Source organism: Lontra canadensis, unplaced genomic scaffold (assembly GCF_010015895.1).
Source record: "Lontra canadensis isolate GAN:19392208 unplaced genomic scaffold, GSC_riverotter_1.0 scaffold12, whole genome shotgun sequence".
Classification (NCBI taxonomy): Eukaryota; Metazoa; Chordata; class Mammalia; order Carnivora; family Mustelidae; genus Lontra; species Lontra canadensis.
The window spans coordinates 28824954-28852930 of record NW_022631006.1 but is presented as its reverse complement, the minus strand read 5'-3'; the positions used below and the strand labels follow the sequence as shown (position 1 = coordinate 28852930).

Genomic DNA, 27977 nt, shown 5'->3' with positions numbered 1-27977 from the left:
CCTTTAATAAATCTCTTTGTCATGGTGTAGAATTCTTTTTACTTTACTGGTTTAGGCTTGGTAGCATTTTATTGCACATCTGTATTCTTTTTTTTTTTTTAAATTTATTTATTTGACAGAGATCCAAGTAGGCAGAGAGGCAGGCAGAGAGAGAGGAAGCAGGTTACCCCCTGAGCAGAGAGCCAGATGTGCGGCTCCATCCCAGAACCTCCCAGAACCTTCCAGAACCCCAGGATCATGACCCAAGCTGAAGGCAGAGGCTTTAACCCACTGAGCCACCCAGGTGCCCCACACATCTGTATTCTTAGAGGACATTGGTCTATAGTTTTCCTTCCTGGTGGTATCTTTACTGGATTTTGGTTTCCTATTGCCTCATGGAATGAGGTGGGAAGTATTCTTTTCTACTTTTTGGAGAAGTGTGTAGTCTAGTTTTAACAGCAGCACAGTATTTCAGTGAGTGAGTATGTTTAACCACTTCCTTATCTAGGGATCTTTTGCATATGACAATGCTGCACTGACTTCATCTATACAAACAAGTATGTCTGTAGTTTTTAGGTCAAAGGGTATGTATATTTTAAATTTAGATAGATATTGGTAATCTGGTCTCTAAAAAGTTATAGGCTACTGTTTTCATTTAAATAACCTTCACTGTTATCTCAGTAAGTATGTGTTATGTGTGTCTAAGTGTGTGTGTGTGCATGTATCTATGTATGTATATTTGTGTTGCATGTGTTTATGAATAATCAGGAAGTCTTTGGATCTGACGTGGACTTTGGTACTTCTTAGGTGGAGCAGGCAGCTCAAAACTCATTCTAATTCCTCTCCTTTCCTCCCTGAGATGTATTTAGACTTAAGTGACAAGTCCTCTAAGTGCTTGCAGATTTTTGGACATCTGCTGAGTCCTAGGGTAAGTGGTGGGAGACCTGGTCTGCAGTTGTTTCAACCCTTTTTTTTTTTTTTTAAAGATTTTTTTTTTTTTTTTTTTACTTATTTGAGAGAGAGACAGTGAGAGAGAGCATGAGAAGGGAGAAGCTTAGAGGGAGAAGCAGACTCCCTGTGGAGCTGGGAGCCCAATGAGGGACTAAATCCCAGGAGATCGGGGATCATGACCTGAGCCAAAGGCAGTTGCTGAACCAACTGGGCCACCCAGGTGCCCAGTCTCTACCCTTCTTATAGTAATACCCAACAAACTCCACGTTGCTTAAATTTACTTAAATGGGGAAAAGCATCAGTCACCATTAGTGTCCTTCAATGCACAGAGGTTATTCTGCTGTTAGGAACAGGATCCTGAGTAACTTGCAGCTAGCTATGGGATACATAAGGCAATGTGTACTTCCTGTCCTGAAGATGAAGAAGTATGAACATGAGAAGAATACGTGGTTGGAGAAATAAAGCCCAAAGAAGCCAATGGTAGATTTCTGCCATTTTTATTACATAAAAGATCAGAAAATTCAAGAGTACAACACTGCCTATTTTCTTGTTTGAAGATCATACCTTATCTAGTTTATTTAATATTCACCACAGCTGCAGGAAATTAAACTGAACCTTTAGCAGGTATCGCATACGGACCTGGTTGGGGTTATAGACAATAAATTCATTGTAGTTGAGGGTATAACCCTCTGGATTCAGAACTCCTGTGTCACTTGCTGGTCCTAAGGGTACCATACTCCCATTCCTGCCAAATGAAAAAAAGCATGTCAATATCTGCCTCTGAGAAGCTGGAATATAGAAAGTAGAGAGTCTTATCTGGCCAAAAGAAGTCTTCTGGCTTTATAGGCTCTGAGTACTCACAGGGTGATGAAGGAGGCAGGACTGGGAGCCATCTTGCCTAGTCCCTTGGTGCTATGTTTGCCCTGAAGTAATCTTTCTGCCTCAGGATTGGCCTCTAATAGCTCATTACACTGACCTAAAGCGACCTGCAAAGCAAAAAAGATCTTTAAACACCCACATCTTCCTGAGAACTGGATGGCTCTAAGGCCAAACAGAAAATCCCACCAGTACTTTCTTCCCCTCCTCCTGCACAGGAATGGAATGGAAATTGCCCTTTGCTCCCCTTTCAAGTTCTCCCAGGTGAACCTCTTGGTTCTGGAATCAAACTTTTCTCTCTGGAAAAACAGGAACTAATAATAAACTAGAGATCATAAATATGTTCATCTCACCTCTGATAAAAGCAGTAGTCCAGTATCCTTCACTCGAGAAGCAAAGCAGTAATTGGCACTCTTAGAAGACATGTCGGCGAAGTAGATTCCTTTCCCAAACTGAAATATATAAACAAACTTGAAGGTCAGCTGCTTAATCCATTGTGTTAGCAAGAAGGCCTGTACCACTGACCCTGTGTTTCATGATCTTAAACACAATATAGACCTTTCTCCATTTCCCTTTGCAATTCTTTTCCAGAGAAGCAGGTGTATTCGTGAGTCTCTGCTTTCTGAGGGGGTAGAAAGGATATCTTTAGGAATTTAAAGAAAGAGGGACATAGTAAGAAATGTTAGGGTGTGAAAAAAGAAAAAAAAAGTCAGGGTTATCAGTGAGCTGGTTTACTTCTCGGGAAAGGTACTATGGAATCCTAATCTAGAAGAAAAAAGGGAGGGGGGGAAAGGACTAAGAAAATTATTGTATCCTTTACCCTTGTGCCTCCTTCCAGGATTCTACTCACCATGTAACCTGTGATGGGAGCCTCAGGTGGGGCAATTCGAAGCCCATGGCTCAGGATTCCCACCCAGTTACTAAGCCTGGAACCATGCCATAGCAGCATCCTAGGGAACAGGTATTATTATTGTACTCTGTTGCTCTCCAGCAGAGATAGGCTATAAGGATAAAAAAGCCATTTTCTCCCATTTTCCAGAAGTTCCATAACTGCACTTCTGGCAAGGCAATGTCTTCCCAAACCCAAAGCTAAACTGAGACCTGTTATGAAGGTCCTCTCTGAAGGCTTCTTTCTCACCCTCCTTCTCCACTTCAAAGACATCCAGCAAGGTCATGGTATAGTCCCTGTGTGTGGGAGCATGAGTAGACTGCAGGTACTGGGAAATCACCTGTGAGAAGAAATGAAAGAAATGGCTGGTGTGGACTCTACAAGAGACCAGACCAAACTGAAGAACCTCAGGGCTTCTGGTAAAAATCAGAGACTTTCTGCTCCCTAATGGCCTCACAAGACAGTCAGAAAGAGCTCTACCTCCCCTAATTCCTGGTAAACTGAAATTCTGCTCTATACAAAAGTTTGCTCTTGGGCAACCCTCTTGGGTCCCCTCCTTTGGGAGCTTTGTATTATCACTCAATAAACCTTGCTTGCTGCTCTCCAAAAAAAAAAAAAAAAAGTTCATTCTTAACCAGAGTAGTCACAGAACAGGGTAAGGAGCAGAGGTCCTACAGGTAGGAAAATAAATGATCATTTTTCTTACTTTGAACTCATAACTTTCATGGTCTAGAGGGTGCAGGGCACAATGCAGTTTTCTATAGTGTTGGTCCAATGGGTGTTCTGGGCTTTGCAGCTCTGTCTTCACCAGCTTAATGGCAATTTCAATGTCTCCCAAAGCCTGACAAGATGAGATATAGGATCAATGTGTAGGGACTTGGAACCAGAGAGTAATACTTCCCAATCCACACGTCTCACCTCTAGTAATTGTACTTTGTCTGACAGTTCTTTCTCTGTCCGGATTAATGGAGGGGTACGGAGTCTAAGGACAGAGATATAATCCATAATCAGTTCTCTGATGGGTGGCCAAAGGCATATGACTAAAAGTAACAGACTAAAGATAAAACAAACACACTGTATAGATTTTGACATCTGGGACTAGAAATGCAATTCTTTTTTATGGGTTCCCTTAATACATTTCAGATGTGCAGCTTTGTAATTTGAGAGTCATCACTGCAAGTTCAGTTACTATCCCTCACCTTACAGCGGCCCCGTTCACCAATTTCACCCACCCCCAACCCCTTTCCTCTGTCTGTTCCTTGTATCTATGAATTTTTTTTTTTAGAATCTACATGAATTAAGTCATATGGTATTTGTTTTTCTCTGTTGGCTTATTTTGCTTAGCATAATACCATCAAGATCCATCCAACCATGTTGTGCAAATGGCAAGACTTCACTCTTTTTTTTATAACTGAGTAGTATTCCATTGTATATATATACCACTTCCTCTTTATCCATTCATCTGTAATGAACACACAGGTTGTTTCCATATCTTGGCTATTGTAAATGATGCTGCAATGAACACAGGGATGCATATCTTTTTGAATTCGTGTATTCATATTTTTCAGATAAATATCCGGAAGTGGAATGGTTGGGTCATATGGTAGTTCTACTCTTTAATTCTTTGAAGAATCTCCATACTGTTTCCTATAGTGGCTGTGCTAATTTACAGTTCTATCAGTAGTATACAAGAGTTCCTTTTCCTCCACATCCTCTCCAACCCTTGTTATTTCTTGTTATTGATAATACCCAAATTTTATTTTTTAAATTAGATATATCAACATCAAAAAGTAACAGCTTGGATATAGTCCTGTCTAGAAACAGAAGTAGACCTGCTGACCACTCAGGGTTATTTTTAGGTCATAGAGTGCTATAAAGCAAGAAAAGAATAAAAACAGAAAAAGCACCAGAATATAGAATCAACAAAGATAAAATGTATTTTCTATATCTACTGTCATTTGAATACGGAATAGAGACTTTCACACCTGAAGCTATTTTACTTGATGGCTGGATATCTAGGCCTATTTTTCTTGGTAACTTCTACTCGGTCAGAAAATATGGTTATAATCAGACCAGGAGATGGCATCCCAAACTTGTAAGTGGACTACACAGGCTATCTATAAATCATTTTGGCTCTGTATCTATCTAAGATGATCATTTCATTAGAATTGAGAGTAAAAAGATTATAGTTACTGTTGAGTGATGTAGATGGATATAGGTGGGTAGAAGACCAAAGAGAAGTGTAGCAGCACAGGCCTTACCCAAAGTCATGTGGGATCCTGGTGTAGAATTCATTGCAAGCTTCCATAAGAACTCGTCCATGCTGACCAGCCCGAATACAGTCCTCAATCTTCTTTAGAGACTGGTAGCCTGCCTTGATTTGTGCCACTGTCAGCTTCCCTGCAGGCCCATCCAGAGATCATCAGAACTCACAACTAGGGTCCTATCCTGAAAACAGTATTCATGTGCCTAATCGACAAACACTCCCACCTTTCAGCTCTCAAAACAGCGTCTCCTACCCGACACTACCTCTCACCCCAGATCTCCTTTCTTTCATTCACAGTATCAACAAGCTTTAAATCATGAAGGTGATGAAATATCCTATTAAAGGAACTAGGAAATACAAAGAGAGGATGTGGGATAGAATCTGAAGTCCTAAAAAAAAAAAAAAAAAAAAAAAAAAGAATCTGAAGTCCTACCCAGTGGGGCTTTCTTGGTGTCGTATTTCATTTCTACCATCGTTTCTTCCATGGCCTGGACATTACAGATCAACTCTATCAGCTCCTGCACACGAAGATCTAGCTGTGATTCTGGTTTCAAAGGGGATTTAAGAGAGTCCCCTTTTGATTCTTCTTCACTCTACAATGGAAAAAAAGAGAATTACAAAATCCGGAAGGATCTATTTTAAGGTCCCTGCAAGGGCTGGCTTTATAGTACCCCTGGCAGGTGAACACCAATCAGCTTCTGCTTGAACACAGGCTCATTCCATCATTAACCTGGTTAGAGTACTTGATGTGATTCCACCTTCTGCTCTTCCCTATGCCTCCCACAGTTAAACTCCCAGAACAAGTCTAAAAGGCTCTCCTAATGAGTTGTTATGTTTAAGTATGTTATGACAGCCATTAGGTCTCAGATCTTCTCATCTTAAAAAGACTAAGATTTTTACATTTCTCAGATACTATGACAGTTTTCAGCATCCTGGTTCCAACTCAACTTGTTGAAATTAATTTTTTTAAATGTGGTGTATAACCAGAAGTGAAGACAACTTTAAATGCTATTACTCCTCTCTCAATCCATACATTAAACTTCTGGAAAGAGGACCAAAGATTTTAAAAGAACTGTATTAAATAATGAGACTAGAAAGCATATTCTATTCTTATTACAGTCCTTTCAAGATTACAAAGATCAGTGAAAGTTACCCCTGAGGGAACTGTTTCCTTTGCTTAGGTGGGAAATAGCAAGACTCAGGATACCCTGATCTGTTCTAGTCTGGGACCCGATCTAAGCCATTCTGCTAGACTTCACCTTGGTTCAGAGGAAGCAGTTTTCTCCCCAAATGTACAGCTGGAGTTTACCTGTGTATTGGTGGTATAGTCCATTTCTAGCATATCATATTTTCCAGGCACCTTCTCAAACTTCTCACGGTCCTCCCAATTGTTTTTTGTTTTGTCAAGGAATCTGTGGGATCCACAATGGTGAGAAAAATCTTATAAAAAATCTTACAAGTAAGAAAACTCTTACTACTAGGAATGGGCTTATAATTGTTTCCTTAGAACATCTCCAAACTATTTCTCCCCCCCGCCAACTATTTCTTACAACTCTTATATCTGAATTCCCCAAAATCCTGGATTCTAAATTAGGACCCTAAATGAAAAAAAGAAAAAAAGGCTCTAGAGTCGATAGGAATAAAAAATGGGAAAAAAGGACTCTTGAGTTTCCCAAAGGCCCCAAAATACCACAAAAGCCTTTGAGATTTTAGACAAAAGATCCCTTTCTAAGCTCTTTCTCTGAAAGATTCCCAGAGACCAGAAAGCTCTGTCTCCGTATCATATTTTACTATTTTTAGAATTTTTAAAGCTCTAACTGAATATTCGCATCTCACCCCCTTTTCCCAAATTTCCTTAATTGTTGGTCATATGCTAAATATATTAGATTCTTGTGTTTTTAGTTAATTTCTTTCTTTTTCTTTTTTAATACTTTCATTTTTTTTTTAAGATTTTATTATTTATTTGACACAGAGAGAGAGATCACAAGTAGGCAGAGAGGCTGGCAGAGAGAGAGGAGAGGAAGCAGGCTCCCTGTGGAGCAGAGGCTGATGCGGGGCTCGATCCCAGGAACCTGGGACCATGACCTGAGCCCAAGGCAGAGGCTTTAACCCACGGAGCCACCCAGGCGCCCCTGTTTTTAGTTAATTTCAAGGTTCCAGGTGATGTAATCACTAACTAAGGATGCAGTTTGGTATTCTACTCCTAGAATGTCACAGTGGAAACACATTAACATTGAGGCCAAATCACACTTCTTATAAAATTCTTAAAAGAAGATACATGGAAGAAAAAGAATGGTATTTTTTGATACTCATTTCTTAGAACTCACTTCTTCTGAAAGATTTCCTTGGCTTTGTTGAGGTCCCCTGCGCAAGCCACCAAGCTGTGCTGCCCCATTTTCCCAACTGCAAAATAAATTCCACACATAAGATGGTTTCCTGCCTCCCAATCCAAGAAGAATTTTCTCAAAGTCTCCCCTCTTAAGCATCTGACAAATAGGCAGGAAGGGGAGAGGGAAAGGTGAATGGGCCGAGCGGACTGATCCTGTTGGTATCAGTTACCTGCTAACTGCCACAGTCCCTGAACAGCATTAGCAGACCAACTGCAGGACACTTCCCAGCCTCAACAGGCTGCTCTTAGTTTTTCCAATGGGAACTTGTTAATGAAGATGCTTGCTATTTCCCTTTTGCGAGCCCCTCCTAGGTTATAAAGCCTCCTTTCCACCAGTTTAAACCCAGAAGATCTTCTGGTTACTCACTTTCTGGCTTTCTGAATGACAAATGAGAAAACCAATAATAAGAGTCATTACCACGGCCCCATCTCATCCAAACGCTGAAGCGCCTCTGGGCATCATCTTCTAATAGCTGAATCAAATAGTACTTGTTGTTGTTGAACTGAAGATTGGTCTATGATAAGAGAAACACCAACATGAGACAGGTTTACAAATGGAAGCCACATAAACTGATGTCTTGCTTGGTCACAGGTACTAGTAACTGCTGTAAGGAGAAAGCTACTATAATGCTAATATCAGGGACTTAAGAATTAAAGATCTGGGCATTGAGACATGCTCATCTGTAATTACCAAGAAAAAAATTCCCATACATAGAACAGCTCCTCCCCTTACCTGATTTAGCATGACATCATAGACATCATTCCCTTCACAGTACACATGGGCCTAGAGAGAAGGAAAACATTGACATTAGTGTAGTCTCAGTCCTCATGAGAGCCTTAGTAATGCTCTAAATTTTCTTCTGTCTCAAGGTGTCATTCTCCAGCACTACCAATATCTACCTTCCAGGAAAGAACTGCAAAAGCACGTTCTTTTACATATAACCCTTCATTCCTATAACAAAAACATGTTGGCTTTTTTTTGTAATTACAGAAAAACAAATGATTCTAACACTTAAAGGAAACTTGCTCCAGAGGAAGCCTTTCTTCCGTATTCTTCAAATCCTTTTCACATTCGTAACTCATGCCATACCAAAGCACAGTTTCTCATGAGAACAAAGATGGTTCTTCCTTGATAATGGTATAATTTGCTACCTGAGAAAGAGAATGAGGTGCGGAAAGCTGATGACAACCCCAGAAGTTAAAAAAAATCCTGATTATTAACCCCAAACTCCAGCACCCCCATCTCTTAATCTGTGAGAAAATTAATCACTAGTAGTGTTTTGGAGGATTCCTAAAATGAATACTAGTAGTGTTCCAGACAGGAATCCCAGTAGCAAAAGAACAACTGCTCTCTGAGAAATTGATGGGCAAAGGAATCTCTCACCTTTCCCACCTTGGCTGTGCACTCAGGATCCACGGGAGCTTTGCCCTTTAACAGCAAGGTCTTCACGGACTCTGAGGGAGGAGATATATACTACAGCTACTTGTATGGGAATCAAAAATAACTATCATGTCATAATGAACTTTGCCCATCCCAAGCAATCCTGATCTGTCCAGGTCTCAATCTGTCTAAATTACATGAAACTGAAGATTCAAAGAAAAGAGATTCGTATTGTGGTATGCCCAAAGGATAGAAAATTAATCATATCTTTAAGAAAGGAAGAAGTAAGAGTTGAAAGAAAAAGGCATCCCTTGTCCTCACCCCTCCCATAGACAATCCTGCTAGTCCATGTCCTCTCTGGCCTACCACTTGAAGCTGACCTTGCTTGTCTTCTGTTTTGTTATTATTGGTCTCTCCTCCATTCACAGGCTCCTTTTTCACCCCCTGCCTCTGGCATCTTCGAGTTTTCTTTGCAGGCAGAGGGTCTTCTATAGCTGTGTTGCCATTATGAACTCTTCCAGCTTCATCTAATGCTACAGAGGCCATGTGCATAAAGAATAGGCAAAGAACCAAAAGAAAGAATGAGTACCCACTGAACACAATCCTACTTTGAAAAAAAATCATCTTTTTAAAGAAATGGCTTAAGATGGTTTTGTAAATTTACAAAGAAATAGTTAACTGCCATACCACTGTTCTTGGCAATAGTCTGAGAAATCACGTCCTAAATTGCTATTCTAGCCAAATTAAAATAAAATAAGATAAAATAAGATGGAGCCCCAGGGCTCTTGTGAGCTCATAGCCTGAGGCATGAGTGTCATACAGACTGCTTATCTCTGTTTACTTGCGTCCCCAAACTTTCCCAATACCTATCTTCAAACTACCTAAGGTGGTATAAGATAATGGTTAACAGAGTGCTCTGGAATCTGTCTCGTTTAGAGCCTAGCTGGGTCTCTTCCAGCTGTGGAAACTTGTAGAATTTACTTCATCTCTTTGTACCTCAGTTGCCCCGACTGTAAAATCCAGAGGAGGACAACAATAGCACCTAATTTGTAGGACGGACCTACACATTTGTAGGCTGGATGCATTTAAGAACATAACACAGAGAGTGTAATACTCCTCAATTCTAAGACCTGAATTTTACTATCTTTGAAACTGGACTGCATCTTACAATGGATGACATATAAACAATGAATCACGTTTTAACTGGAAGCATTTTTTTCCCTTTAGTGATACATAAAATAATGACGCATCTTACAATAAATATTTTAAATTAGATGACATTAAGTATTTAAAATAGTGCTGGCACTGTGTTAGTTACTACAGGTCCACAAGCTCCTATACACAATTCTGTAATCCGAAAAGCTCTGAAAACTGAAGTTTAAAAAGTTCAGCACCTAAACTAGCTTGATAGCCAAGGACGGGTCAGGGGGCGACGGAAGGGGTGGGGCTAGAGCAGACGGCCCAGCTCCTCTTCAGACTCCCCGCCCCCCAGTATTCGCCCCCTACAATGTGCACCGAACCTCCGGCCCCATTGCTGCGCGTCCCCCGCCGTCTGGCAGCCATGGCGCCTGAACGTTCTTGTCAGCAAACCCGCCCCGGGAAATACCCGCCTGGAGTCACAGGGCGGGAACACAGCGCGCGTGCGTGCGTGCTGAGAAGACGCGTACAAGGGACAGGGGCGGTACTCCCTGCGATATTTGCATGTTGCTACGCGTTGTGGGAAGTCACCATAACTGTAAAATGTCTTTAGATGCGGGAGCCTTATAAATGCTCGCTGGGGCCACCCTTTCCCATAGGGCGGAGGGAAGCTCATCGGTGGGGCCACGAGCTGAGTGCCTTGTGTCACTCTACCCCATGTCCCCTGGGAAGGTCTGAGACTGGGGCCATGCAGCGGCCCTAACAGGGTCCTCCCTGATTTCGGGGAGGTGAGTTCCCAGAGAACGGGGCTCCGCGCGAGGGCAGACTGGGCAGGAGATGCCATGGACCCAACCCCTTGGGGAAGGGCTTGGCGGATGCCTCCTTAGCCGGAGCTTGGAACAGACTCACGGCCAGCAAAGTGAGTTCAATGGCTGAGGTGAGGTACCCTGGCGCGGGGGCCTCATAACCTAATTCAGACTACTCTCCCCCGCCTCTTTTTGAAGAGAAAGCAGAGTATGAGGAAGGAGGGGGAAAATGTGATGTGATGACTTTGGGTCAGGAGTGGGGCCGAGCTTAACAAGCTCTCTACCACCCGAAACCAGCTGAGGGTCTCCATTTGGACCTTGAGGTAAGGAAGGGGGGTTTCTTAAGACAAAAGTCACTGGTGATAAAAGATTGATACACTTGATTTCCTGAAATTAAAGAGCTTTGTTCATCAAAATATAAAAACCAAAATTCTTATTGTTTGTATGTGGTTTGGTTGTGAATAAGAAACTACAAAATAAAAATTTTTAACTCATTACAGAAGTTTAACAAGGCTGATAGAAAATAACACGTAAGAATAAATTGCATCTTTATAAGAGCTTCAAATAGAAATATAATTTTAAAGAAATAATAACATTTACTATATTATCAAAGTCTATCAGATACTTGGAAATAAATCTGACAAAATATAGGTGCTCAACAAATGTTTGCTGGATTGAATTGGTTAATTTCTTTCCTTAGTAAGTCAACATTTGTTGCATCTAATTTAATTATGACACAAATAAGCTAGACTGGTCGAAAAGATGTTAATTTGGAGATAGGAAAATGTGACAAAAATGGAACATTTGTTAAAAATAATTATCAGAGCTTTGGGTACTAGACAGAATTAAGTGCTTTAACATGTATAATGTCATTTAATCTCAAATTGATAATACCTAGAATTTATTTGCTGATTACTATGCTATGAGCTTTACAAACATGATTTAATTCTCACAACAACCCCATAGGATAAGTATTATTATTGTCCCCATTTTATGGCTAAGGAAGCTGAGCTTTAGAAAAATTCAAGTAATTTATTCAAGCTCACAAAGTATATTAGTTTACTAGGGCTGCCATAACTGTCATAGACTGGGTGGCTCAAACAACAGAAATTTATTTTCTCAACTCTGGAAGCTAGAAATCCAAGACAAGGATGTCTACAATGTAGGATTCTTCTTCTTTTTAATTTTTAATTAAAGAAAGATTTATTTCTGTATTTACTTACTTGAGAGAGGAGAGAGAGCCAGTGTGAGCAGGGGGAGCCGCAGAGGGAGAAGGAGAAGCAGAATCCTTGCTGAGAGTGGGGCTTCTGGTTTGACATGGGCTCCATTCCAGGACCCTGGGATCATGACCTGAGCTGAAGTCAGACCCTTAACCTATTGGACCTGGGTAGTTTTAGAACCTGGGTGGTCTTAGAAGAACCTAGGTTTCTTCTAAGTCTTGTCTCCTTGGATTGCAAATGGCTGTCTTCTTACCTGTCTTCCATGCATTGTCTTCCTTCTGTGTTTGTCTATGTCCCAGTCTGGTTATAAGGACATGTGATATTGGATGAGGGCCTACTCAAATCATCTGCTTTGCCTTAATTACTTCTTTAAAAGCCCTACCTCCAAATACAGTCACATTTTGAACTCCTGAGGGTTTAAAACGTGACATTTTTTTGTTGGGCATACACAATTCAGCCCATGACACACAGTTCAGAAGAGGCAGGACAGGTTTAGGTAATATTAAAATTTGTTTTTCTCTACTAAGCTATTATATTCGTCAAGTTTCTTGGTAGTAATTATCATCCCACCCATATTCTTTAAAATTTATTTTTATTTTTTCTTCTCTTTATTTAGTTTTTTTTTTTATGGTGGTCAGAGTGAAAATTACTGAAATATATTTTTGAAGATACAATTTTCTATAGTCAGATACAAAGTCTACATAATTAAAATAGTATTAAAACATATCATCCATAACCAGAAGAAACTGTTTAACAAAGGTATGGTGAATGAGAGTTTTCTTAGGTCTTAAGCAAAGCAAGAAAAGGGGGAAATACCTTATTTGGCTATATATTCTTAAAAAAGAAAATGAGGGATGCCTTCGTGGCTCAGTTCGTTAAGCCTCTGCCTTTGGGTCAAGTCATGATCCTTGGGTCCTAGGATCCTCAGTATTGAGCGCCCTGCTCAGCAGGGAGTTTGCTTCTCCCTTTGTCTCTCACCCTGCTCCTTCGTTCTCTCTCTCTCTTTCAAATAAATGGGTAAAGTCTGAAAGAGAGAGAGAGAAAGAAAGAAAGAAAGAAAGAAAGAAAGAAAGAAAGAGAAAGAAAACCAAAGATTTTTAGCGAATGCCCAGTGGAAAGCTACAAAGTGTTTAAAAGTTGAATTCAATGTACTTAACATGTAAAGGGCTATCCCAAAGTCATAAGAGAAACCAAATCTTCTGTACATAACTAGACAAATGATACAAATAAACCCTTTGCAAATTTGATAAGCAAGGACATGGAAAAATTGTTCAGGTTCACATAGTATAACAATGTGAGGTATGAGTGTTAGTATTCCACAGGAAAACTGGCGTACTCACTTCAGTAAGTTATTCTTATAAGAAAAGAATAATAATAGTAACAACAGAGATTGGCACTGTTCTAGATTAAAAGAGACTTTTGAGGCATAACAGCCAAGTGCAGTGTGTGGTATTTGGATGCTGTTTTAAACAAGCCAGCAATTAAAAATCCTTTTGGGGGGCGCCTGGGTGGCTCAGTGGGTTAAAAGCTTCTGCCTTCAGCTTGGGTTATGATCCCAGGATCTTGGGATTGAGCCCTGCATCTGGCTCTCTGCTTGGCAGGGAGCCTGCTTCTCTCTCTCTCTCTGCCTGCCTCTCTGCCTACTTGTGATCTCTCTCTCTGTGTCAAATAAATAAATAAAATCTTAAAAAAAAAACCCTTTTGGGAGCAGGAGGGTATATAGATATGAACTGAGTATTAGATGGTCTTAGGAGATTATTTATTAGATGTGGCAATGGTATTGTAGTTACGATTTTTTTAAAAGTTCCTTTAAAAAAAGCATGCTATAATATTTAGGGGTGAAATGTCATGACATCTGCAATTTGCTTAGAAATACTTCAGCTAAAATAATCAAAGGAAGACAGTTGCTAAATCTCGGTAACCAATGTATAGATGTCCATTATATTCCTTTCTCTAGTTTACTGTGCGCTTAAAATTGCCATAATGCATTGAAGATATATTAAGGAAAAAATGATGAATTAGTCAAAATAAGTGTAACTACAGAGAAGAGTTAACTGCAAATCCAGACTTCATATCCTGCTAAGTGAAAATTTTAGGTAGTGTTACTGATTATAATGTGATGTCCCTAAGATTTATTTACATTTTCTATCATACCATAATGACAGGAAACATAGACTAATCAAGTTAAATGTAAAAGGTATATAATTTCTGGGAAAGTCTATGTGTTTCAAAAAATACAGTGTATTAAAAATGGATTTATGATATCCAAGAATAAATAAGTAGGCCTTTAGAAATATAAAGGGACTCTTCCTAAGGACCAGTTTCGGTTTGTATCCCCTTGGACTGAGCAACTAGCTTCAGTGCTCTGGTAAGAATCATTTAGTTCATACATAAAATCTTGCAAATCTCAAGTGGCTGAAACAATCTATAAATATATATGATTTTATTTTCTTTATTTGGGTTCTAAGAAGGTGTAGAAGTAGCATCTAAAAAAATGTCTAAATTCCTAGAATATATAAAATATGTGGGGAGAAATAGCAGGAACAGAAGACAAATGAAGAGGAAGAGAGAGGAAGAGGAAAAGAAAGGGGAAAAGAAGGGGTAAAAAAATTTAATAACTGGGGGAGCCTGGGTGGTGCAGTTGGTTAAGCGCTTGACTCTTGGTTTTGGTTCAGATCATGATCAGCTTCAGGTTGGTGGGCCTGGTGTGGGGCTCTGCCCTCAGTGTGGAGTCTGCTTAGAATTTCTCTCTTTCTGTCCCTCTGCCCCTCCCCACTGTGTGCTCTCTCTCTCTCTCTCTAACACTCAATACATAAATTAATTTAAAAATTGTAATAATCATATTTACAAAATGTAAATGTGAGTTTGCTATTTGGTCTTATAATCACTATGATATTTTTTGTATGTTTTCCAGAGCAATATTCATATTGCTCTGGCCTCATAAATTTGTTCAACTTTTGGGAAACAAAACAGTAGCCAAGTTTCAGAAGACCTCCAGAGCCTGACCAATGGGGAAGAAAGAGAAGAGGAGTTAGCATGGGTACTGATGGGATAATGTGGGAAGGGAAAGGTATTAAAGGTCCAGAGAAGGAAGGAACACGCTGAAAAGCCTGGAGAAGAAGGATTGTGATTAAGGCAAAGGGATCTACTATTTATCCCAAGGGCTCAAGGTCAGGGACTGTATGCAAGAAAATGAGGCCTATGGAAGAATGGAATTGGGGAAGAGAGAAAGAGAAATATTGGATGCACAAGAGGGATGAACAGAGTAGCTGGCACAGGAGGTGATTAGACAGGGGATGAGAAAGAAGGTTTCTGAAGAAGGGTGATTTGCAGGGAGATTTGTTTCCTTTCTTTCGCTCTTTTTGTTTATAATAGTAACATCAAGAATTGGGGATAATGGGCTAAATCTGTGATACCATCTAATCCTTGTATCATTGGTAACCATAGACGTGTAACTGACATGGATTCTTCCATGAATTCAGAGTGTGTGTGGAGGGTGGGGAGATAGTTGTTTTTCAATGCCTTGCTAAGAACAACATGCCCCTCCCTTCCCCCCAAATTATCCAAAAATACTTAGGGCTTTGGGCAGGGGCAGCTTGACTCCCACGTTCGTCCCAAAACACAGAGTCTGGTGTGTTCTCTACTCTATTGCTTTTCACTCACATGGTGTGGCACACTATCTTCTGGTGCTAGAATGATGATGTTGTTCAAGTAGATCATTGCATAGGTCAGTATGGTTCGTTGAAGGTGGCTGATCCTACTTGTTTAGTGTTAAGTGTGGCCCAAAATGTTCTACTTAGAGCAACTCAGGGCTCCACATTTTTTAGCACTGTCTTGTAGAGTCAGCTGATTTCAGCATCTGCAACTTGATTGTTCCTGGACCCAGATTCTTTCTTCATTCCCCTCTCCAGGAACCCACTTTAGAGATTGGGCCACCTCTCCTTTTTAACCCTTAAAACGTACAGGATCTGTACCTCTCTGCCTTTGTACATCATCTTGGTATTCCAAAGCCCTTTACTAAAGTAGTTTTTCCCACAATGATTTCAGAGAGCCCTATACTCATCTTTCTGGGGTTCCAAAATGATCCATTCATATATGTTACTGGAGAAGAAGAAAATCTGCAATGTAACCTTGCCCACTGTTAAGAAGCAGGAAATTATGGGCAAGTATAGGTCTGTAATCACAACATTTAGGAGCAAAAACTAACTTCCATTGATTTACTTGTATCTAGAAAGAATTGTATAATGTGTAGACAAATAGAAGTGTATAAGTAAACTCACAAGCAGTTACTTTTTCATCTCCTCTCTGTATAAGAATGAGAATGAGCAAGGAAGAAAGGAGAACATGAATTGAGCATGTACCATGACCAGTCATTATGCTAGACTCTCCCACATTTCTATCTATGTTAGGGTGGTAGGTATTACTCTCCCCCATGGTGCAGGGGAGAAAATTGAGTCTCAGAGAGTTTAAGAAATTTATTCCAGATCATGCAACTAGGAAGTATCTTGCAAACTATCACAACTTACGTGAAATGTCCTAAAATATCCCTGTGCAGCACCTTGAAATAGAGATTTTCTTTTACTTTTACTCTTTCTTTCTTTCTTTCTTTCTTTTTTTTTTTTTGAAATAGAGATTTTCATTTGCTACTCTAAGGGAACCTTCTTAGGGTCCCTGGCAGGGTCTGAAAATTAACCTTACAGAGAGATTAACAGGGAAAAAAAAAAGACAAATTTTATTGAATTTTTAACTTACACAGGAGCTTTCACAAGAGAATGAAGACCAGAAGAAGTGACCAGGGCAGGAAGAGTTTATACTTTTAGACTAAGAAACAGTAAATTTGTGAAGAATTGAGAAAAGACAAAGGAGTTTGAACTAGTGGTAGTAACTGGCCAAAAATGCTAAGAAGATAAGGGTTAGTTTAGTAAGGTTTGTACAGCTAAATTTTACTTCAAAACCTAAACCCTTAACCACATCCATCTTTTGTTCACTAGGCTCCTTAACTGGAACATTACCCTGAAGGTAAGTTCTAACTTAAATGGATCTAGACTGTTTATGATGAAACCCATTACCTTGCATAAATTAACCATTTTAAGGTCAGAAAATTTAGGAAATGATCCTGAAGGAATGAACATTGTTTACAGTAGGGCCATCTAAGCAAGAATGAGTATATACAGCTTGAATTAGCCTGTGTTTGCTTGTGTTAAGTACATTACCTCAAAAGGCAACTTGGTTTAAATAAAATTCAATCAAAAACAGGGCAAGTAGCATCACTGTTCCATAAGAGACAAATAGGTGAAGGAAGGGGTTGCCTCATTCCCACACCCTTAAAGGTAAAGGAGGAGGGAAACTGCTTTTAATTTATCAGCCAATCAGACTCTGAGGCCACTTCTGAAAACTGCTTCCTGTCTCTCCACTTACTCTCTCAGTTTTGGTGGTGGGCTGGTGAGTGTGCACTTAATTTTGCTCCCTAACTGTTTTGAATTTCTCTTCCATTTGAACCTTGTATCCTGATGGCAGGCCTTTATTTCAAGCAAGTGTTGGACTATGTGTGAGTCACAAGGGCATTAATTCAGCAGTGTGGAGATTGGGGGAAGGCAGGGAGATGCTGTCTTGTTTCCACGTGGCCCTCTGCAGCACTGGGTCTGCCTTCTTTCCCCGAGACCTGGTGACCCAGAAACAATAGACTCTGCTTCATGTATCCGAGGGCCTGTGTTCTTGGAAAACGCCTGGATTCATTTTGCTTGGAGGGAAAGGTATTGTTATCCCAACGCGCTGTTCGACTTACATCTCTTGGGGTGAGAGGGTAGATCTTGGGAGGAGTTTCAGACTAATACACTATAACTCTCGTGTGTCTGCAGGGCCCAGGTCCTTGCTGGGATTGAGGGAGCTGTAGCAAACATTGTCTTTGCCCTGGTCTTTGCTCAGAGCGTTCCATCTTTCTTAGTGAGCCTAGGCAGCAACCTCTGAAGTTGATGACTTTAGTGAGCCCTAAGCGGAGCTCCCAATTTTAATGTGGCCACTGTAGTGAGGGTACCCTAAAAAGATACACTAAAGAAAAATCAGGGGTCTTAGCTCAGGACAAGCCTATCAAATACTAGCGCCACAGGTTACTTCTCCAGGGACCTTGGGTGAGTCAGTGAACCATGATGAGGCTCCCCTTTGGAAAATCAAAATGTAGGAAGGCCGGTATTATAATAAATGTAAGATACCTTCTAGAAGTAAACACTACATTTATTTTGGATATCTTTCTTCTTATAAAAACATTTTGCCTAGTGACCTTCAGTGTAAATGGATTCCCATTTTCCTCCTTGATCTACATCAGTTTGAATATAATGTAGGTGTTCATTATTCTTCCAGGCACAAGATGTGAAAGAAATAATGTGGAATGGAATGTGGTAATAGATGGTTGTAGCCTTCTCATAATCCTTATAATTCTCAAGTTTTATTGTTATGCTATTTTTTGAAAATAATAAATTCACATGGTTCAAAATTAAAAAGGGATCAAAGAATGTATCACGAAGTCTCCTAGGCCACCTAATTCTCCTCCCCAGTAATAGCATTAACAGTTTCTTTTGTATCCTTTGTGAGATATTTTATGTAAGTATAAGCAAATACATGTAATTTACCCTCCCGTCTTCTTTACATTCTCTACCAGTTATCTACCTTTTCCCACTTAGGATTTCCAAATGAGTAAATAAAGAATATCCATATTCTTTTTTTTTTTTGGTAAAGATTTTATTTATTTGATGGAGAGAGAGCACAAGCACAGGGAGCGGGAGCAAGAGCGGGAGCAGGAGCGGGAGCAGGAGAGAGAGAAGTAGGCTCCCCACAGAGCAGACAGCCTGATGCAGGGCTTGATCTCAGGACCCTGGGATCATGAGCTTAGCCAAAGGCAGAGGCTTAACAGAATAAGCCATCCAGGTGGACCCATCCACATTCTTTATAATGGTTATACAGTAATCTAATGTATGTGCATAACGTAATTTATTTAACCTTTATTGGTCAACATTTAGGTAGTTTACAATCTTGCTGTTTTCCCCCAACATATGTGTGTATGGGTCATTTGTTACATATTACATTCAGGTGGGTTTTGATATATTTATAAGGACTAAACATGCAGTGTTTCCTGTTACTTATATTTATTTTGTACACAGTGATGACTAGAAACCAACCAACACCATAAATGTCTTGATTGAGCAATAAAGGACTCCCCACTTTTATTTTCTATATGCTCTGAGAGGTTAAAACAATCACTATTTCTAAAGTAGCTGACAGTGAGTGGGAAACAAAACTTGGAATCTGTTCTGATAGCAGCGTCTTACAGAGCTATCCCTGAAAGAGAGCCATGACAAGTGACAGGTTCACATTTACTTCCTAGATGAAGTTTTGTGTTGTTTTCCTTTTGTTTCAGGTTGAAGACAGAATCCATGCAGGAAGGAAGGCCTGGGTCTTCAGACCCTTGGGTGTCAGTCCGGAAGTGGCACTGTGAAAGCATCGGTAACATCTGCTATAGATGCCCTAACGATCAAGTGGGCTTGGATTTGGACATTATCAGTAGGAATGGTTAAAGGCTGATGGGATCATAAAGCAAGTACTTGAACTTTGACTAAGATAGACCTTTAAGTTTTCTCTCTGTCTCACCCATGTCTATGTGTCTTTTCTATCTAAAAAAGAATAGGTTCTTTAAATTCCTGTTGTATCCTATAATGCTAGACACAGAGTGGGCACTGAGTAATTGGCATGGAACAGGGTAAAACTGAGCAGTGGTAGTAATCTTAAAGCAGAAGCATCAAATGATTTGGTATGATCAATTTGGAGTTTGTATCAGGTCTTCATGAAGCATCTGTTCACATAATGTAAAATGTACCTTTTGGCCATGAGCACCAGCACTTGGTAGCATTTACTTCTCACAGGGAACAGAATGAGCGGGTCATTGATAGTTCATGAGGTATTTACAAAATATTTGCTTAAGCTCCCTAAATGCTCAGTAAATATGAAGTGGACTTCACATGGTACAGTGAAATTTGCTGAAGCATAGCTAGAATCCTTCAGGGAGCATCTCGCCCTAGGAGAGGGGTCATGTGTTTAACATCAGGATTTATGTCCTAAACTTTAGGTTATGTGCCAAGGATACAGAGACCAGAACTGTTACAATCTAGGTTTGTGAGAATAGAGAAGTTGCTCCTTTAGGTATATATATAGTTATTCTCTGGTAGGGAATACTTGGATCATGGGGTTTTGAGGGAGACAGTGTTAAAGCTTTAGAAACCTTGCACGTCAATGCTTATTTCCTGTCTCTGTTCCCTTGGTTAATCTAATATGCTGCTCCTCTAAAAACATTTTACATAATTAAAACAGTATTCAACTCTAGGACAGGAGTTAAAATAACACTTTGATCGCATATCTCAGGTACTTAAAACACCTCAGTCTCTTTCTGACCTACTGAGCCTCTAGAGCATTCTCGATATATGCCAAAGCAAACCGTCTTCTGTAGCTCTGCTTCTTATTTCGTGTAGGAAGTGGTATGGTGAAGTGAAAATTGGGAGTATTGACAGAACTGGATTTAAGTCCTAGCTCTTAATAGCTGGGTGACCTTAGAAAATTTATTTAACTCCTCTGAGCCTCAAATTTCCGTGTAAATACAAGATTGTAAAGTTTGAGTGAAGTGATTTGTACAGTTCTTGATAGAAAGTAGGAATTTTTTTTTTTTAAGATTTTTTTTTTTTTTAATTTATTTGTCAGGGACAGAGGGAGAGAGCGAGCGAGCACAGGCAGAGGCAGAGAGAGAAGCAGGTTCCCTGCCGAGCAAGGAGCCCGATGTGGGACTCGATCCCAGGATACTGGGATCATGACCTGAGCCGAAGGCAGCCGCTTAACCAACTGAGCCACCCAGGCGTCCCGAAAGTAGGAATTTTTAAGAATGATAGCTACTGTTTCCTTTCTGTCAGTATATTTTAGTTATACTCATCCTTTAAGGCACTGTTGTCCCACAGAACTTTGTGTAATCTATATTGTTCTATATCGTGGCCATTGTGACTACTGTGGGAAATGTTCTATATTGTTCAATATCGTGGCCATTAGCCACATGTGACTACTGATTGAGCAATTACAATGTGCCTGACTGAGGAAGTTAGTTTTTTTTTTAAAGACTTTATTTATTTATTTGACAGATAGAGACCACAAGTAGGCAGAGAGAAAGGAGGAAGCAGGCTTCCTGCTGAGCAGAGAGCCCAATGTGGAGCTCAATCCCAGGACCCTGGGATCACGACCCAAGCCGAAGGCAGAGGCTTTAACCCACTGAGCCACCCAGGCGCCCCAGGAAGTTAGTTTTTAACTTAATTTTAATTTTAACGAATGAATGTGGTGTTAGCTATAGGACAGTGCAATTTTTTTTTCTTGTGATGAGAACTTCTAAGATCTCTCTTAGCAACTTTAAACTATACAATACGGTATTATTTTAAGTACAATTTTAAGGCTCATTCAAGACCTGTACCTTTTTTCTTCATGAAGACATCTGTGACCAGTGGTTCTTATTCTTAGCGTTGCTTGCTCTACTGCTTATTTGGTGTCCCCCATGGACACTAATATTCATGAATCTTGTCTTTCTATCTAGATTATATCTGAGGTTATAGATTTTTAAATCTTTACATTGATGCATGAAGAGGAACATGGTAAAAATATAATAGCAATATTTTCAGTAGTAAGTTTTAAATTATCATTAAATGCAATATAAGAAACTTTCTAGTTAGTAATCTGGTGAACGTGGAATAGTCTGAAGGTTGCCTGCAGCGATGAATTTTGTGTTCGGCCTGTTTCACCTAGAAGTTAGATTACACCAAATGTTGGAAGAGGAAATTATACTTTTTCTTATATTGCCATCTTGTGGCCACGCTGGGCTCTGAATGATGCTACAATTTTGCTTTGTCAGAGGAAGGTTTTCTTTATTGTGATTAATTTTTACCAAGAGTAAATGTTAAATACAACCAACGTTGGATGAAATGAAATTGAAACATGCTTTTAAAAAGAATGTTAACTATTTTGGATTACTTTCTCATTTTTAAAAAAGTAGACTGTACCCCCAAAGTGGTGCTTGAACTCAAAACCTTGAGGTAGAGTTTCATGTTCTACCAACTGAGCCAGCAGGAGCCTCAGATTACCTTCTTATTTATCTTATGAGTTACCTTTTTTGTTTGTTTGTTTGTTTTGTTTTTAGGATTTTGTGAATTTAGTGACTGGTTACAAGGGTTTTCTGTAGTTACACACCGTATGGACTTGGAGAGGTTGCAGTATCCCATGCCTTTTATGCCCCATATTGCTGAATTTTCCCCAGGGCTGTCAAGCTCTGGTAGCAGCCAGCACACAGCTCCTTCCTTTTCCATACCTGTTCTCTTATTGTGAGACTGTTGACTTATATCCTTTCAGAGTGTGGTTAGTCTTATTGTACTGTTTTACCCACACTTTTAAATTAATCAGTTAATCAATTTTTAAAAAGATTTTATTTATTCATTTAAGAGAGAGAGAGAGAACACAAGCAGGGGTGAGGGGATGCAGGGAGAGGGAGAAGCAAACTCCCCACTGGGCAGTGAGCCCAATGTGGGCTCAATCTCAGGACCCAGGGATCACGACCTGAGCTGGAGGCAGACATCTAACTGGCTGAGCCATCCAGGTGCCCCCAAACTTTTTTTTTTTTTAAAGATTTTATTTATTTGTCAGAGACAGAGGACAAGAACATGGAGAGGCAGGCAGAGGGAGAAGCAGGCTCCTCGTTGAGCAAGGAGCCTGATGTGGGACTCTATCCCAGGACTGTGGGATTATGACCTGAGCCGAAGGCAGACGCTTAACCAACTGAGCCACCCAGGTGTCCCAAAACTTTAAATTCATACAAAAGTTGAGCTTGTGTAAGAGTCCTGCCCTAATGTGATACTGAGATTGGGCATTTCATGATGTTCTCTGAATAGATGGGTCAATTTATATTACTGACCAGAAGTTAATATATAGAATGAAGTTTTCCTTGAGGCTATAGGGGTATGACTTGGGAGTAGGCTGGTGTGCATTCAAGTCATGTAATCATAACTTTTATTTATTTACTTGCTTACTTTTTATTTTCCAGAGATGATACATCCGGAAAGTTGGTATTCAGGTAGTTGGTAGATCGTGTAGTTCAACTAATTCCTAGATAGAAGCTGTTTCTTTTGATACCAGAGGTAAGTGTAAAAGAAAACTATTTTTACTTTGTTTGGATTTTTAATCACCTCCTAAGTTTTGGGGCCCCGTGTTCTTAGTAGCTAGAATTTGGTAGTTTGAAAAAGCCTTAGTTCTTACGTTAAGAGGGTTTGCTTGGTTTAAAGATGAGGAGCTGGTGGTGGTTCGCCCTTCATCAGTCATTTACAGTTTGCCATGATGAAATGCATGTTAAGTCCGTGTTTCAGCTGATCACCCTGATTAAACACATGCTCTGAGAGACTAAAGCTAGGGCAAATACCTGGAGTTGAATTCTGCTTCTTGGAATTCTTACTGGATTCTAGCCTCCAGTCCCAGGTAGTTCTTAAATCTTTGAATTACAGATCTGACACTACAACACTTTGTTGTGCTTTGATCTTTTGTGGTATCTTCTTGAGATAGGCAGAACTAGGGTCAAGAATCCCTAATCTAAACATTCAAACACTACAGAAAAAACACTGATAACTGGTATAATTCTGTCAACCATTTTACTCAGCAGTTTTAAACATCACTACTTTATTAATTTATATGTAAGATTGAGAGAATCTCAAATGATACATTATATGTTAAAAAAAAAAGATTAAGAGAATCCCAGAGTTGGTTAAGTCAATTTTGCCAAGATCATAAAATGTGACACTATATGGACATTTAAAAGTTATGATAGAGGTTTATCTTTCTTGAAATGGAAGGGTATTCATGATACATTAATAACAAGTTATAGAGCAGTATGTGTAACCCTTTTTATGCTTAAACATTTTCTTTTTTTTTTTTTAAGATTTTAAAATTTTATTTATTTGACAGATAGAGATCACCAGTAGGCAGAGAGGCAGCCAGAGAGAGAGGGAGGGGGAAGCAGGCTCTCTGCTGAGCAGAGAGCCCAATGCAGGGTTGGGTCCTCGGACCCTGAGATCATGACCCGAGCTGAAGGCAGAGAGGCCTAACCCACTGAACCACCCAGGCACTCATGCTTAAACATTTTCATATACTTATGTTTACTTCAGAAATTATCTGAAAGGATATATTCAAATACCAGGGGTTATTGTCTCCTATAGAATTTTATTCTAAGGGTGATCTTGTTAACTTGTATTTTCTGACTTTACTATATTCAGGTATTGTATAATTGAACCTATACAGAACAGGCTTCTATCCTTTACCTGTGCCTGCATGTTTTGGCAGAGAATGGGGTACATATGAGGCAGAAATACAGGAAATGCTAATAATTCAAAGTAACATCAGCACTTGAAGTAGTTTTAGTTTTGGCTATGTCTTTTGCAGAAATGAAGTTTCAGGAGACTGAAACTAGATCTGAGTCTCACTTCTTTTCCCAGGCTGGAATTCTTGGGTGCTCTAAGTCCTGGATATACAATAGATGATGACAACATTTTTCTGTTATGGTAAGGCTTACCTGAAATCAAGAAACTTTGACATATATATGAATCTTTGAAAATTCAGCTTTATGACTTCATGGCCAGCTGCTAAGTTGCTACAGAAAATTTTGTTTTTTAAAAAAGTCAATTAAGGATGTTAAGAGGTAGCATAATATAATAGTTACACATGGTTTCTGGAGTCAGACAGGGTTCAGACCCATCTTTTCTCACGTAATCAGTTATGTAAACTTGGCAAGTTTCTTAACATCTCTGGGTCTTAGTACCCTTGTATCTTAGAAGATGAGAATAATAGTACTGGATTCAGAAGAATAGTACTTGACTTTGAAGATTACATAATAAATGCATGGGCTTAGAACATTGTTTAAGCATATGGTAATCACTCAAAAATGTTAGCTGTTTTATCTTCAAAGTCCTGTGCAGTTTTTGCTTATATGCATCTTTCTGCCAGTTGGTCTATACCTCATTATGTTTATCTCCAGCACACAAAACTCAATTGAATTCTAGAATTAGGCAAAGTATAGTGATAAGAACTATAGGGTATATCTCTATATAACTGTCCCAGTAACATTTTCTTTAGTTGATTGATCTTGGTTTGGTACCAATTTATTTATCATCTTATTCCTCATTTTGTCTATCTAGCTGGCTCTTCTAGCTCTTAGTTGACCTAAAAATTTAGACGTAGTGATTCCTATTAAGAGCGACTTGATAGCTTTATTTTTATAAATGTTCCTTAAAGCATTTATAAAAATGGTTGGAGATAAATTTTGATGGCTGTTCCTCTCACTGCTTGGAGCTTTTGGTAGTGAGATTTTATTCCATCATATATCAAAGCTGACTTGTCTTCACTCAGGGCACCATGGGGATGCATTGGCCATCCATTAGTGTCTTCTGATTTTTGCGGAGTCAAACAATTACAAAGCAGCTAGTGATAGATTAAGAGTGTACCTGTGATTGAAAAATAAAACTAATATGAAAACATGAGGATGTAGTTTTTAGAAATCCCTTTGACTACAAAAGTGTTTGAATAGCACTGACCTAGGACTATGAAAGAAAAAGGTCTAGTAAATTGATTCTGAGAGTTACTGAAACATTATGCTCTGAAATCATTAAATTTTAGGTGGTTTAATTAGTTTTCTACTGATGAGTTTCTACTGATCAGTTTTCTACTGAGTAGCTGTTTATATATTTCAGGTTAGCATTAAAAATGTCTTTTTCTTTCCAGCATGAAGGTAGATGATTTTCAAATTAAAGATGGAACGTGACTTTTCTCACCAGAAATGGCGTATAGAATCAACTTGCAAAAATGTAAGAGACACCAAAGGAAAGAGTAAAATACTTGCTTTTATCATTCTTAGATTCTTTGCTAGATTATAAACTCCATGAAAGTGGGAAAGCTTCCTTATCTGTAATGCCTGGCCCAGAGTAGATACTGAAAAATACATGAAGTGATTTGAAACCTCCATTAATTTTTTTTTTTTTTTAGATTTTTACTTATTTATTTAATTCTCAGAGAGAGGGAGAGAGCACAAGCAGGGGGAGTGGCAGGCAGAGCAGGCAGAGGGAGAAGCAGGCTCCCTGCCAAGCAAGAAGCCCGATGTAGGACTTGATTCCAGGACCCTGGGATCATGACCTGAACCGAAGGCAGCTGCTTATTAACCAGCTGAACTCCCCAGGCATCACAAATTTTTTTTTTTTTTTAAGATTTTATTTATTCATTTGACAGAGAGAGAGATCACAAGCAGGCAGGGAGGCAGGCAGAGAGAGAGGAGGAAGCAGGCCCTCCATGGAGCAGAGAGCCTGATGTGGGGCTCGATTCCAGGACCCCGGGATCATGACCCAAGCGGAAGGCAGAGGCTTTAACCCACTGAGCCACCCAGGCGCCCCGCAAAATTTTTTTTAAGTCCCTGGAAAATGGCAACCATTTTAATGGCATTTCAGCAAGATATTTATTTATATGTAATAATTGGGACTTCAATTTTCACTCTGACTCTGATTGAAATTGTATATATAGGTACATTAAACTATCTGAGTACCACGGAGTCTACTTAAAACAGTATTTGGGGAGCCTTGATGGCTCAGTTGGTAAAGCCTACGACTCTTGATCTTGGGGTTGTGAGTTTAAGCCCCACCTTGGGTATAAAGATTATTTAAAAAATAAAATCTTAAAAAAAATTAAACTCTTGATACCTAATTATGATGCCTGATCCATTGAGTCAATGAAGAATGGCTACCAAAACAATCTATGTGAGGAATAATATAAAATGTGAGAAAGATTTCATTTTATTAAAGCTGAGTGATGTTCATTCTTCACACATTTTTTGTATGCTTAATATTTAATAATAAAAAATAAAAATTTTTTAAAAAGCTCTTTTTGGTGGTTGGGTCTTTGTATTTCAGCCTTGATTGAGTTCAGTAGTATCATCCCCAGGAGCCCTCTAGAAAAGAGCCAATGAAGGGTTTGTCTATGCCATAACAGAAGAGTACACAGTGCCACTGAGAAGCAGGCTAGTTCAGGTCCTGGTGTTCCAGATTACTGCAATATTAAGACTTTGTAGCACCCTGCCTCCATTTATTCTGTCAAAACATGTTGGCAAAAAAAAAAAAAGTATATATACATACATAACATGTACATACTACACACACATATATATGTTACTCCTACAAACTTCTGGCCAAATGGGTTAGAAATTTGTAACTGAGTTAGTGGGAAAATTGTGTGGGGAACACTAAGGTTTGGGGAATCAGTTGTCTTAATGAAGAAGTAGAAGAGATCATATTGCAGTACAAAGGTAAGTTAGATCACAAAATTAGGTTCTGGCTGAATTTGAATGCTTTATGTTTTCTAACTTTGAGATTGTACTCTTTTGTTTGTACTACATTTGGCATTGTTAAAAATCAGAAAATGCACAAAAGGCTCAGATAGCCAAAATAGATGTGAGGAGTTTACACATGAAACCCCAATTTTGTTTGTATCCAATTTGTACCACTGGAATTAAGTTACCACTCTAAACTTTCAAGACATTTTAGGAAATGTATGCAGAGGTCAAGATGACCTTTTCTAATTACTGTGAACAAGCGGTAAGTAGACCGAAAACTAGCAGAAAATTGTTTAATTAGGATAGGTTTTTGTTTGAAGAAGAATGGGTTAGAAATTCACTACCCAGAAAGAGGTTTGCAGGGCTTTGGTATCCATTGTGTTGCTGATTCATTGGATTGTGTTTTACTAATTCACAGTGGGGTCACATCATCTGGACAGGTGGCTGGCCACAAAAGACAGCATTAAGGCTTGTATTCTGAGAACCCCTCAAGCCCTTCTCAGTTTAGTTTTAATATGGATTATAATGAACTCCTATAGATTGAGCAGAAAATCACACAGTTTACAAAGAACAGAAAAGAAAGTGACAGGTAATAGCATTGGGGTAAAACAAGCACAAACATTTAAACAATTACAAGTAGGTCCAGGAGAGCACCTCAG

The 27977-nt window shown here is 39.3% G+C and overlaps 1 protein-coding gene, 1 long non-coding RNA gene and 2 other non-coding genes across 6 annotated transcripts; 3 read left to right on the top strand and 1 right to left on the bottom strand.

Moving 5' to 3' along the window:
• Window positions 1–1411: 1411 nt before the first annotated feature.
• Window positions 1412–10379, bottom strand: PARP2 (poly(ADP-ribose) polymerase 2). 2 transcript variants are annotated; one of them, XM_032856946.1, is made up of 16 exons: window positions 10252–10379; window positions 9112–9264; window positions 8735–8805; window positions 8084–8134; window positions 7769–7865; window positions 7289–7364; window positions 6271–6373; window positions 5395–5554; window positions 4957–5095; window positions 3614–3677; window positions 3402–3536; window positions 2908–3035; window positions 2657–2756; window positions 2160–2258; window positions 1792–1916; window positions 1412–1675 (listed from the first exon to the last, which is right to left on the bottom strand). In XM_032856946.1, exons 1-16 carry the CDS (start codon window positions 10292–10294, stop codon window positions 1516–1518), a joined length of 1704 nt encoding a protein of 567 aa, XP_032712837.1. In that variant the 5' UTR covers window positions 10295–10379; the 3' UTR covers window positions 1412–1515. The 2 variants fall into 2 exon arrangements, with proteins under 2 accessions (XP_032712837.1, XP_032712838.1); XM_032856947.1 differs by lacking the exons at window positions 8735–8805; window positions 9112–9264; window positions 10252–10379 and adding an exon at window positions 8361–8715.
• Window positions 10380–19311: 8932 nt separating this feature from the next.
• On the top strand, window positions 19312–25978 carry LOC116867316. Of its 2 annotated transcripts, none has more exons than XR_004382581.1 (4): window positions 19312–19485; window positions 23005–23098; window positions 24443–24508; window positions 25725–25978. It is a non-coding gene; the product is annotated as an uncharacterized LOC116867316 (long non-coding RNA). The 2 variants fall into 2 exon arrangements; XR_004382582.1 differs by having other exon boundaries at window positions 24390–24508.
• LOC116867595 lies at window positions 23284–23359 on the top strand. Its single transcript, XR_004382639.1, has one exon. It is a non-coding gene; the product is annotated as a small nucleolar RNA SNORD126 (small nucleolar RNA).
• Window positions 25268–25415, top strand: LOC116867593. The gene has a single exon (XR_004382637.1). It is a non-coding gene; the product is annotated as a small nucleolar RNA SNORA79 (small nucleolar RNA).
• Window positions 25979–27977: the final 1999 nt, after the last annotated feature.